Below are 13,563 nucleotides of genomic sequence, written 5' to 3'. Positions count from 1 at the left end.
TCATCTTTTTTTTTTCTTTTAAATAGCAATTTAAACAGAAGAGAATATGTTTCTTATGTATCTATTTACTAGTACTTGATATAGCAATTAAAGTCTACACATTTTGGACCCTTTTTCTCTTCCTTTTTTCTTGTATGTTGGATAAATAAATAATCTTGTGCTCTAGATGTTTCTCTGGGTTTTAAAGCCATGCCACAATTATCATGATTGTGCTTTCTCTAGAAGGATAGAAAATTTCCAGATATTTTTGTAAAAACAGGTAGTTGGATTTCTGCTCCTGAAGCATAATTTTATTCTTCCAACAATTGGAGTTATTCTTGCTTTTAAAATAAAAAAGTTAATGTTATTTTGTTTTTTAAACAACAATAAAAAAAGCACAAAAATTATACATGAACCCATCATATTCTGAGATAGTATTCATCAAGGCAAAGAAGGATGTTTCGTGGCAAATGCAGATTATGGAAATCCAATCCTTTAAAAAAGAGTTTTATTTGACTTGGCTTAGAAGCTATTTTAGCAGATTATATAAAGCAAGGATCTCCTGCCCAGTGAGAAGACTAAATTATAATTTATACTTTTGTCCCAATCTTCCTATCTAGTGTTTTGAAGAAATTTTTAAATTTTTTATGTGCATAAGCACAATCGAAAGTAAATTAGAAAGAGCTTTTCTGTATTTGGTTATAAAACTTGTATATATTTGTATTTGATCTTTAGACTTGACTTTCCTCTTAACCTCTTTCCTTTCTTAAGTAAATCATAATTTTATTTTAACACTTTACCTCTATGGCTTTCATGACTATTTTAAAAAATGAAATAATTTTGATAAAATTTGGTATATATTAAATCATCTCATATACATTTTATACTTTATTTAAAGGTAAGTCAGCTATTGTAAAACAAATTATTTATTTATGTTACTTATGTGGCTGTATCTCCTTTGATCTAGCACAAATGCTAGTAATGGTGATTGGGCAATATTTCCATATTTTCCTTTGTAAGCAGCTTAAAAATATACTAACTTCTGCCTTTTAGTCACAGGAAGACTTATTACAACAGAGTAAACCATAGCATGTTGCTCCAAACTAGGCCTTACGGAAAGTAATCTTCCCATAACTCAGAAACGTGACAGTTCCTTATATAAGCAGGGTGACTATCTCTGTAAGGTAATGTTTCCCTGTGGATGAAATGATGTGTGGATCATAGTTGTGCTTTTAAAATTAATATTAAAAGATTAGCTGGTGCCTGAGCACTTAAGAAAAATATTTGAAGACCAAATCTAGCCCTGAGTGGGGAACCAGAAACCTAAAAATGCTGAGGAGACTTTTCAGTGGCAAAATGACTTAGGCTTGAAAGAGAAAGAATTTGGCTCCCCCATGCATAGCTCAGGACCAGTGCCTTCTCCTTTTCTTGGCTCTATATCTTATCCAGTATTCTATTCTTCTCCTAGTCTAAGTATAAACTGATTGGCTGATAAAGTCTCAAAATGTGACTGCTCTCAGGGAATTTACAGTTTAATGGAGGTCAGGTGTTATCAACGGTCCAGAGATGAAGCACCCATCAGGTAGCTGGATCTCTCCCTTGCCCCACACTTTGATTATGTTCAGAAGATTCTTCAGAATAGGAGAATTGGAGAGGGATTAGGGAGTGGTCATCCAAGTGACCATGACCAGCTGCCATTGTCCAGGAGATATAAAACAAAGCTCACAGTGGGCATTGAAATCATGTGAATTTCCTTTGTGCCATCTTGCTGTGTGGTTTGTGGAGGGGCTAAACTGACGGTCCCTTGGAAATATTGCAAAACTCTGGATTATAATAGAAATACTTCATTGGTATTAAATAATGAGGGAAGGGAGTTCCAGAATGTTCTTCTTCCAATTTCCAAATAAAATAGTAAAAATGAAATATGGCAAGATAAATGTGAACTCAAACTTACTAGCAGTCACCACACAGAAAAGGAAAACAATCTCATTAGATAAACTTCAAAGAGTGATGGCTAAGGGAAGAAATAGAAGGTTCTGGTGCCATAAGAGGCAAATGAAGCTTCCCACTTGTTGCCCAGGCTCAGAAACAAATCTAGGGGAAGACAGTGATTCTATAAAACCCTGTGAATTCTCCCTAATATGCTCCAACTTGGAGAAGTGAACTCAGAGGTGAGTGAGCAGCCTGTGCAAGGTCAAGGAGTTACCAATAGCATGAAAACCCTAAATACCACACAATAGGATCATATGAGAGGAAGAAAGGAGATGAGCTGTCATGGTTGGCCTTACTGTGGTACGGGGCACTGAATGAGGTCTCAGAAAGTGGAACAGAATCCAGATCTCCAGCAAGGACTATTCTTAAAACTAGCCAGCTGTCCTTCACTCCACAAGAGTGGATTAAAAGCAATATTCAGGATTCAAATCACAGCTCTCAGGGAAGACAAATTTATCACACTGGATTAGAGCAAGTAGATGTGTTTATCATCCCTCAGGCAGATCGAAAGAAATCGTGTGAACCCTATGCATGTGGGACAGAAAATCCCTGAGAGCAGAGGGGAACATCATCTCTCAGAATATATTGATGACCGAATGATTGACACAAACATATCTTGGCTAAGTTTTTAAACCTTAAGGAAGGAGATTTCTTTGAGAATCTAGACAAAGAAGCAATAATTTTCATGTTGGTCTCAGATGTCTCATCAGTAAAATTAAGTATCAGAATATCAAACTAAAGACTATGTAGATTGCTTATAAAAATGATAACACTGGATGAAAAAAAGCCCATAAGATGCTGTTGGAATATAATACTGCAGAGAAAAGTTTGTTCAGTAAGGTTTAGACTGAGGAGCTGATTTCTTTTAGAAGAGCAGAAGAGAGATGTTCAAAAGACAGAGAATAGGAAGCTTTTAAGATCTGATCAGGGAATGGTGTGGTTAGAAGAGGGCAGCCTCTTCTAGAAGCATTTTTATCATGAAGTTAAACCCAGGCAAGCGGCCGAAGAAATGGTAAGTGTTATGGAAAACTGCTTTCCCAGAGATCGAGGAGGGAGAGTGAAATAGACTGGACTAAAGCTGGAGCTAAAAGTAAGGGTGGACACCAGCCACAGAGCACACACCAGGCGCCTGGAGCATGATGAGAGGGAACAAAATGTGTGGGGAGCCTCGTTGCCACTTGAGGCTGAACCATGCTTAGAGGAACTCCCAGCCCCACGCCGTGCACTGTACAGGGTTGCCTCCAGTTTTCCAATCTTCTGCAATAGCCCAGTCTGTGAGATGTTTCAGAAAAAGTATCTGCTTTTTAGGTACTTTATTCTCAAATTCCAAGTGGGCATTAGCATAGCAATGACTGTAAAAATCTTGCTGTAAAGAATCCACTAAGCCCTGAATTTCTTAAATGTGTTTGAGCATACAATCCCCTGATGTCCAATGTAATATATAAATATCTAACCAGGTAATTTTCAGAGATTACCTTTGAAAAGAGAGCGAAGGGAAAGATAAAGGTGACAGCTTCAGGTTCTATGAAGGAAAACCTTGCCCACTTCTTGCTGATGAAAATAGGCCAAATACCTTTTGGTTTCAAATTGCCATAGGCTGGATTAGTTAAAGTGACACACAGACAGATGAGTATGGAGTCAGCCACAACACTAACCTGTTGCTAACGCTGTCTGGGATCCTGGCCTTACTCCTTCAGTTGTCTAGATGCATAACTGATCATTCTTAAAGCTAACGTACAAAAAGATGAGTCTTAGTTTCTCTATGGTGTTAAGAACAAGACCAGAAAAAGGGCTGGATGGAATATTTCTCAGCAGGTTTTACAAAATCCTACATGCAAATCAGCAGTCAAGCGAGGGGTTCTTAACAACCCAAACTTTACGGGCCAGGCAAACACAATGATGCTTGGGAAGAAGTCCTTTTCCAGTTGGCCTGGGGACCAAAATGAACCCGAGAAAAGGTTAGTTCAGTGAATATTTTGATATTTTGGATATTTTAAAAAACTTTTGCCTTTGTAACCTTAAATGGTTCTGAAAAAAAAAGTTATTAGCTCCATAGAAAACCAAAATGTAATATTCAAGCTTCTGGTTTACAAGAAAGGAAACTAAATAGAGCTACAATATAGGCTCCATGTATAATATTCATTTTGCATAGAAACTCCATTTAATTGAGCACAAATCTATTGGCAGGGGTTATCTAAATTTTTTTTTTTTAAGTAATTGCTAAGCTATAAAGTATTAATACTAAGTTCTGATTAAATAGATTTTGGTGGGAGGACAAACCTGAACAACTAACAAAAATATATTGTTCTTATGCACCAAATAAATAATGTTAAGCAGACTGGCCTCTGTCTTAATGGAGCTTATAATGGTATTTATAGTAAAAACAAAACAAACAAACAAAAGACTTGTTTCAAATGAAGGACACAGAAAGGAAGAAGAATAAGAATTCTCTGAGTTTCATTTCAGCTTAATTTATTATCTCATGCTATCCTGCGTTTCAAGAGAGGGAGCCTAGTAGGGAATATGGCGATGGGGACAGGGCTCCAGAATCAGAGAGACCAGAGGTTAGGGTCTGTCCCTCCTCAGTCACGGTGTGGCCTTGGGCAAGTTACCTAACCTCTCTGAGCTTTATATCCTCACAGAGTTCCATTTCATTGGAATTAACGAGATAATATATCTTGTTATCCAATATATAATAAGTCCTCAATAAATAATAAATATTTTTAACGGTTAATATATTGAACAAAGATGGTAAAGATGGAAGGTAGATCTGAAGAAAAGGATTAAGAAATTGAACATGAACACAGAAAGGAAAGAATCAAGTAAAAGTCTAAGAAAATAGTTTTAGAGTTTTGAAAGCCTACAGACTTCTTAGATGAAGTTTAGTTAATTTGAACACTATATGTTTTCTAATTCTAGTATTTTTTTTTTAAACTTCCTAAAAGGAATGTTATACTATTTAGTATGATTTAGGGAAAAAATAGTAGTGGTGGGAAGCAGAGTATGCAGACCTGACTATTAAGAAATTCTCTGTTTTCAGACAATAAGTTTATTTTATGACACACATACAAGGTTATTTTCTGCACATTGTTTCTAACACCAAAACTTTGGAAACAATACAAATTGTTAAATCAATTAGGTGAGTCATCTACTAACCAGAATATTACACAGCTTAAAGAATAATCAGTTACTTCTTATTAAAATGTGGAAAAATGTACAATTTATTACTAGCTTTTTTTTTTTTAAGCAAGGATCAGAGCTTCTTGAGTAAAAAGTGGAGGGATTAGTATCTATGTTTATATTTCTATGTTTAAACATAAAGAAACTTTGGATGGCTGTGGAAATTGGAAGAGTAGTTGTTTGTGTGGGGAGGAGGCTGGGAAGACCCAGCAAATGGCAGAGAAGGACTGAAGGCAACTTTTCACCGTGTACCATTTTATACGTGCTGTTTTTTGAGCCAGATGTGATTTTTATTATTTTTGCTTACATGTGGTATCTAAGGAAAAACAAATATAGTGGACAATTTGGTGATGCACAGAGGAAAAAGAAATTGGGAGTCTGAGGGAATGAGGTGAAGGGTTTAAAGAAGTACAAATTAGTAGTTGATAGTTGGGCACAGGGAGCATGGAAGAGAGAATGCAGTTAGCATTAATACGATGGCTAAGTGGAGGGTCAGAGGAGGGAGGGAGCAATTGGGGGGATCGTTTTATGAACATTATAGATGTCTAACCAATGTACTGTATACTTGAAACTAATTTAAATAAACAAATTTATTTTAAAAATTAAAAAAATAATTAGAAAAATATGAATGCTTTAGAAGAGTATTATTCAGAATTTAAAGTTATGAAACAGATTGCTTTATCCTGACACCAACCTGAGGTCAGTTTAAATTAAGAGAGTTTAAATTAAGAGAGATTGACTTCTGATTTGCAGAAGAGGTGGATAAAGAGGAAACAGGGTCCATTTGGGAGTATACTGTACACCAAGGGATCAGAGGTTGGAATTGGGGTACACTGATGAGAGGATTTAGAATCTAAACTGTGTAATGGGGCATCTGAGCAGTGGGAAGCTTGTCAGGATGGGGAGAAAGGGTTGCAAAAGAGAGAAGAGAGAGAGCAAGGGTTAACTCTAATACTGAGCAATTTTGCCTGGGTCCCTCAGAGCTCTGCTGCACAGAAAACCAGCTCAACGCTGACCTTGACAGGACTGTAAAGCCAGAAAGAGAATTTTGTTAGCATTTGTGAAAACTCATTCAATGACATGACGCCAGATAACTGGTTACCACCACCCAAACCTGGTAGTGAGGTAGAAACAAAGATTTGAGGAAGTGGAAGAAAGGTCCCAAGGATTTCTGCTTCACATCAGAACTATTTCCTTGGCATGAAGTAGAGCCACAAAAATGGAGGTTATGATAGCTAGTTTGTTTAATCTGAGGTACAGAAGAACTAAGAAAGAGAAATAAGAATCAGTCTTAGAAGTTCTCACTAAATTAACATTTCTGAGTTATGGACCAGTATCAAAATCAGAAAGTGACAAATGAAGAAGACACAAGTGTAACAAGTCCGCATTTTTTAGAAGGTGGATGATCATGGGGTGATTCCAAATTTGCTTTCTACATGATAGATTAACGGGAGATTTGATCGCTAATCTGATGATCAATACTGCAAATATTGATCTCAGGAAGATGACATGTTGCAAGATGCTTCTACAGAGCAAAAAAACAAAAACAAAAAAAAAACATTTATGCCTAGAATTGCTTTAATTGGACCAACCTTTTTTAAGGAGAAAAATATGTCCAATAGTGGCGTGGTCACTTGGAAGTATCTCCCGCTTCAGCCCCCCAATAAACAACAGTTGCACGTTATTTACCTAAAATATTAATCATTTCAAGCATAAGTGAGCTTCTTTCATCACTACGTAGGATTACCAATCGTTAACAAGTCATTCAGTATCACATTATAGCATGTGCCACAGTATTGTGGTAACATTTGTGGTAGAAATAAAACTATTCACCGAGAAGGAGAATAACATACCTCTTCATCTGGCTTATTCCCCTAGCTATGTATTACTTTACGAATCAGAAAAGTTAAAAAAAACTTCATTGAGAAATAGAAAACAGCTAAAATATATAACAGAAAGACTCATTTCACAAGTTCTGTTGATCTCTTATTTGAATATTGGGCTTAAGAAACATATGAAGAAGTTATAGGCACTTATAATTATTTGGAGGGGGGTTTCTAAACCTCTGTACTATTGACATTTGGGGCTGGAAAATTATTTTTTGTGAGGAGCTGTCCTGTGCATTATAGCAGCATCCCTGGCCTCTACCTACTAGATGCTAGTAGCATCTTTCCTTTCTGACAATGAAAAATAACTTCAGACATTGCCACATATTCCCTGGGTGTCAAATTGCCTCATTTGATAATCGTTGCCTTAGGGTTTCATGCATCTTTCCATCTAACTCCTTTATGTAGTAAGAGCAAATGCCACAGTCTCATTCAACAGAAATGAAACCAAACTAAGGAAGTAAATGAAATGGTTGTCATTAAGCAAAACCACTTATCAATCAAATGGATGTGTTTCCTTCCATCCCCCAAAAACCAGCCCACCAGGCATTTTCTCACAGAATGCCCACATAGAACTATGGATTTCTCCCTTCTCAGACCTCTCACACCAAAGAAAAATAATGCACAAGAAAAGTCATTGCATACACAGAAGTACCAGTGATGGAATCATTTCTTGTTGCAAATTTTTCTATAGAAGCCAAAACACTCTTTGCTGATGAACGAAGCATGTTAAATTGAAAATGAGAGAACTTACTGTTTCCAGAAACAGCTTTTCGGAATTTCGTCAGGTCGACATTTGGTGGTCTACTGGGTTTTGGAGGAGGTGGCCCCAAGAGAAACAAGGGAGGAAGGGGCTTCTGCTTAGGGGCGGCCGAATTCTTGTCTTCCTTTTCCTGGCTTTGGCCCCAAGGCCCTGCCGTCGTCACCTTAGAAGGTGGCTTAGGAAACTTGGCAGGAGGAGCACCAGAGGCTGACTCTTCTTGATTTATTTTGTTCAGGAATACATTCTTAGTAGCATCTATCTTTCTGTCTTCTTTCTTTTCTTCAGCATTTTTTGAGAGGCTTGGGATTCCTCTGCTTGCAGAGGGTTTCAGAACCACTCCATGAAAAGGTGAACTTGATGTCTCGCCTTCATGGTCTTTGTTTTCTGAGTCTTCCCTTGCTGGCTTTAAAGGGCCAGTTTTAGACTTGACTCCCAGAGGGACCGGGGGTCCTCTCTGTGGAGATGCGTTCTTAGTGGGACTCTCGACCTCATGAGGGTCTTCAATACTCAGGGATGGCTTCTGGCCAAAGACGGGTTTGGGGAATTGGGGCTTGGGGTCATGATCTTGAGAGGCCGATGCGAACTTGCCTTGAACTGCAGACAACTTTGGAAACACTTGTTTCTGATCATTTTCCTGGGCTGGAAGATTAGAGCCGGGCTTTGGGCCTGGCGGCTTTAAGTCATGGTCTTGGTTTACACTGTGAAGCGAAGGCTTATTCCCAGGAGGCCGGGGAAAAACAGGTTTAGAATCTTCTTTGGGAAAGTTGATAGGCTTGGGACCTATAGGCTTCAGAAATCCCGCTTTTACCTCAGGGTCTCTGGTAGCTGAGACTGCTGGTGATCCGAATCTTTGGCCCACTCCTGTGGGCTTTAAAAACGGGGGCTTGGGCTCCTTGTCAGGCTTTTCCTCAGAAGAAGGTTTCACTCCCACAGGTGGCTTTGGAGACCCAAACTTTGATGTGTTGTTGGGTCCTGCTGGAGGGCTGGCATTTCCTTGGTTGTTGAATAAGTTCTTTTTTGCTTGTACTCCTAAAGGTGAATTTTGCCCCGTGACTTTGAAGGGTCGGCTGCTGACCGAGACTTCCTCTGTCGGGTTGCCCCCTGTGTTAAACTTCGCCATGAGAGACTTCACATCTGCTTTTCCATCCTACGAGCAGAGGGAACAAAAACTATCTGAGAACCAGAAGTCTTACTTGCACAGTTTAAAATACTACACTTTAAAGAGTTTCCTGGTTTGAGGCCTGCAGTGTTGCTGATTGGTTAGGAAGATATTGTAACACTTATCTTCCTCTATGGCAAAATAAGTTATGAGAGTTTCTTGAAGGGGGAGGGCTATTGTACATATACTTTCTTTGGGTAGTCTTAGACTGACACGTCTATTTTTGTTTGTTACAACTTGTCTTTTCCTTTTCCTGTCACTGTTTCTGTAGCTATCTTGCTAGATTTACTCTTCACTTGGTATTTGTCTATTTTATTTGACTTGAAAAAATATGGAAGTGACTAACAGATGACTTCTTCCATATTTTAAAACCAAGCCTCTTAAACAGAAACTACATTTAAAAATGAAAGTAAATTCTAGGTTGCATGCTTTGTACAGCATGGCCATGTTAACATCTCTGTGGTTTGTAAGAGTTCTCTTTCCCATCCACATTTAAGGTCTGTCTGTTTGCTAACAGGGAGATGTGACAGATAAACCCACTAATTTTACGTGTAAGTAATAAAATAAGTTTTTTGTCTTATATATATTTATATGTTCAGTGGTAATGGTTCAACTGGAACCAAATTAGCAGGCAGAGTGGGCTCACTTTCAACTGGTCCTGTCTAGGGGGCTCTCAGGGCAGGTGATGAGGAAGCAGTAGAGACTGGATAGAAAGTCTTGTATCCAGGCTTCTTGTTTCTCCAGTCTCATTTCTTCTATAATGACATTTATCATTCCTTCTCAGGAGTCTGCTACACAGTCTCTCTGTATTTATTGCTTGGAATTAGGGTACTATTTAGCAAGGAGAGCAGGCAGCTACCCTTCTCTGTGGGTATAATCCTATCTAGTAGAATTTATGATTTGCTTGGTCTTTCTCTCAAAAGCAAATTCTTTTAGAATATTTGAGTCCTTTTAGAATATTTGAAAATCTAAGGTTTAAAAAAAAAAAACATTGAAGTTATACATGTGGCCATAACAATTTCTACTTTCATGCTTTAAAGTTCAGCTAGGAAACATTTTCTTCCTTCCCACCTGCACCTACTGTTGCCACACACTCAAGCACACTTCTTCTTTAAAGTGCCCACGCAAATACCACAAAAGCAGATCCTGTCCTACTGGGAAGATTTGCTCCCCCCACCTTCACTCACGTTGCACTTCAGGCATTTCTCATGCCTCCCTGTTGCTTCCTTTCATAATAATAAGAACCAGCATTTAGTGTGGACATACATGTGCATACTTCTAAACCATGCAGGCATCTATGTGGCCCATCTCATTGCTTTAGAGGATGGCGTTATCTCACTTCATTTCACAGGCAAGAAAAGTGAGGTTGAAACTGCAAGAATACACCATGGAAAGATCATAAGAACTTGATTTGAATCTTAGTTTATTAGAGGGGCCTCAGTTGCATCACCTGTAAAATGCAGATAATAACATACCTGCCAGAACTGTCATGTACATTAGAGAGGGAATTTGTAAAGTGCCTGCCTGCCTGCCTCACAGCATGGGCTCAATAAATGGAAACTATTATTGTTAGAAATGTTAAGTAGCATATTCAAGGACTCACAGCCAGGAACTGTGAGCACAGGACAGGGGTGCAGACGCGGGTCTGTCTAAGGCTCCAAAGTCGAGAAACTGTCTCATTCTTCTTTGTATTCCCACAACATCTGGATCAGGGCTCGGTACCCACAGAGTTCTAATGTGTATTTGGGGAATGAAGGATGGCACTGAGCTGAACACTATGAATACTGATTTTAAAAGAAATAGTGTCTTCACCAGGAGTTGTCTCCCTACCAAAGTGCAGCACATGTGTATTTGTGGGAAGAGAAAACCGGATAAGAACAACATTTTTCAGTTTGATTTTTCTTTTTTAAATTTACTGCCCTATATCTGAGTCACTGAAAGTCGCTATCTTGCCTCCCTCAACCACTTTTTTTTTATCCCCATGATTTCCTCAACTCCTCAATCGAGCCCCAAAGACCACAGGTTGGAAGACAGCGGACCAAGGAAAGTGGCATCAGGGGAGGGATAGGAGACGGGTCCCGCCCTGTGCCTCCAGGGGTATCATAGCCTCAGACTCCAAACCTTAACACGAGAAGCATAAAGAAGTATCAATATAAAAATTTACTCACCACCTGAAAGAAAGTCTGTCTCTGGAAAAGAATTCTTTTGTTCTAGACTTACTCTGGATTTTGTAATTCATATTTTAGGTATATGATTTATTCTAGGTTTATAACAAGAGGGTACATAGCAGAGTGGTTTAGAACACAGACTCGAGAGCTAGACCACCTGGGTTTGAACCTTACTAGCTATTTAATCTAGGGCAAGAAACATAAATCTGGGTCTTAATTATGGGAATAATAACACTGTGTCATAGGGGTATTAGGAAGAACAAACAAATTAATATTCGTAAAACACGTTAAAGACTGCCTGGTACACAGAAGGGTTTCCTATTTTTATAAAGCAAGTCAAGCTGTACAAATCGTCAAACACACCTCTCCCACTGTGTTGGCGGGGAACAGAAACCAAAGGATTTAAGTGACATCCTACTTACTTACAGCAATTCCACATCTTGAATTTCATGGGGGAAACCCCTTAAAACACACTAACCCACTGTCAAACTCCATGTCCTAGTTTTAGTTTAGAAAATATGGAAGTGGTTAATTTGGAACTGGAACTTGTCTCTTAGATGTCAACCCAGACCCAGGAGACAGCACAGTGTCTTGGTTAATAATAGCACAGGTTCTGGGATTATTGACTTGGGTTCTAACCTTCATTTTGCCACTTACTAGCCATGTGATCTACCAAGTAACTTAATTTCTTGGAGACTTAGTTTTCTTCATCTATAAAATGCAAATAATAACTATCTATTTCTCACAGAGTTTTGTTTTTTCAAAAAGAATTAAGTATGAAATAAGTCAGAGAAAGATAAATAACATACGATTTCACTTATATGTGGAATCTAAGGAACAAAAAGAACAAACTAATAAAAAACAGACTTACAAATATAGAGGATGATCTGGTGATGGCCAGAGGGGAGGGGGCTTGGGGGGCTGGGAGAATGGAGTGAAGGGTTAAAGAAGTACAAATTAGTCGTTGATAGATGGTCATGGGGATGGGGAGCATGGCATAGGGAACGCAGTCAGCATTCATGTAATGGCTAGGTGTAGAGCCAGAGGAGAGAAAGAGCAATTAGGGGGATTGTTTTGTAAACCATATAAATGTCTGACCGATTTACTGTATACTTAGAACTAATAAAATAAAATTTAAAAAAAAAACCTAAATGCTAAAAACAAAAGTAGGTTAATGAGTGCAAAGTTCTGAGATCAAGAATTGCATATAACATACATCCAACTATTGTCTTCCATCGTTTGTCTAATTCACTAGTCACGTACATAATTTTCTCTAGGTGAGCAGACTATGAAGTTATAATCATTAATGTTATGTTCTAATTTTATATCAATGTGACTGAAACAAACAGCCGGATAACATAATAGAGTTATTATGTTTCTGTTTAGTTTACCCATGCTCTGACACTTTTCACTGGATGTTGAAGAATAAATTAAGAAAGCAACAAGTTCTTATGTAGGACACTGAAGAAACAGTAACAACATTTGAGCTTAATAATATGTCTGGCAAATCAATAGCCTGAATCTAGAACTATTTAATCACTTATACTGACTGCTTAGTTTGACAGGTTGTTTGGTTGTTATTGTTAATAAGTCTATTAGATAAAATTTTCAACATCCAGATTATCCCTTAATCTTGACAATAGTTATATTTCTTCCTTAATGATAATAATAGAAAAGAAAACTCTTAAAACATTTTTTGACATGTTCTCATCCTGATTTCACTGTAGATTGAATTTTCTAGGGCTTCTTTTTATTTAAAAAAAATTTAAAAGAGGGTAGGAACAAGATATTATTGTATGATAGAGTGGAAGCCCTGAACCTCCAAGCCCTAGGCCCCCAGTTCTAGGCAGCGTGTACACCCTGACTTACCAGTACAATACGAGCGTGTATGTCTATTGCTCCAGAATAATTATTCATAATGCTCCCTTTTACTCTCAGAATTGACCTGCTTTAAACAATAAATTATATGGTGAATTTACCCAGTTCTTCACTAGAGGCAACTACTGCTATCAGTTTCTTACGTATATTTCTAAGCTACGCATATACAAATGTACACACACACACACGCACACACACACACACCACCACCCTTCCTGTCCCCACTTTTTGCACAAATGAAAATCCTTTTTGCTTTGGCAAATTGTTTTCTTAAATTGTTTTCTTTTTTTCCCAGAACTGTTATTCTATGTTGATACACACTGGTATAGCTGGACGTACTATCAACAATCACTGTGATTGCTTGATACTTGTGCATGTTCAGTTGTTACATTTTCAATATTAACTCTGCTTTTCTCTTGCCAATTGATCCTTATCAGTGAAAACTATTTGCAGGATCTTTAGACTTTATTTCTTGATTTTTAGGAACAGTTTTAGATTTACAGAAAATTGAGAGGATAATGCAGAAAGTTCTGCACGTATGTACAGAAAGTTTCTGTA

At 37.9% G+C, this 13,563-nt stretch overlaps 1 protein-coding gene across 4 annotated transcripts in view; it reads right to left on the bottom strand.

The window, feature by feature from the left end:
• The window catches only part of FYB1 (FYN binding protein 1), a 144,524-nt gene that overhangs the window by 77,877 nt on the left and 53,084 nt on the right, over positions 1-13,563 (bottom strand). For all 4 annotated transcript variants that reach the window (XM_039842611.1, XM_039842609.1, XM_039842612.1 and 1 more), the window contains exon 2: positions 7,792-8,947. In XM_039842611.1, the coding sequence (XP_039698545.1) occupies positions 7,792-8,920 (1,129 nt within the window). In that variant the 5' untranslated portion in view covers positions 8,921-8,947. The remainder of the gene's footprint in view (positions 1-7,791; positions 8,948-13,563) is intronic.

The sequence above is a fragment of the Pteropus medius genome, unplaced genomic scaffold, assembly GCF_902729225.1.
Source record: "Pteropus medius unplaced genomic scaffold, Ma_sr-lr_union100, whole genome shotgun sequence".
NCBI classification, from domain to species: Eukaryota; Metazoa; Chordata; class Mammalia; order Chiroptera; family Pteropodidae; genus Pteropus; species Pteropus medius.
The sequence above is the reverse complement of the archived record's forward strand: the minus strand, read 5'-3'. Positions and strand labels throughout refer to the sequence as shown.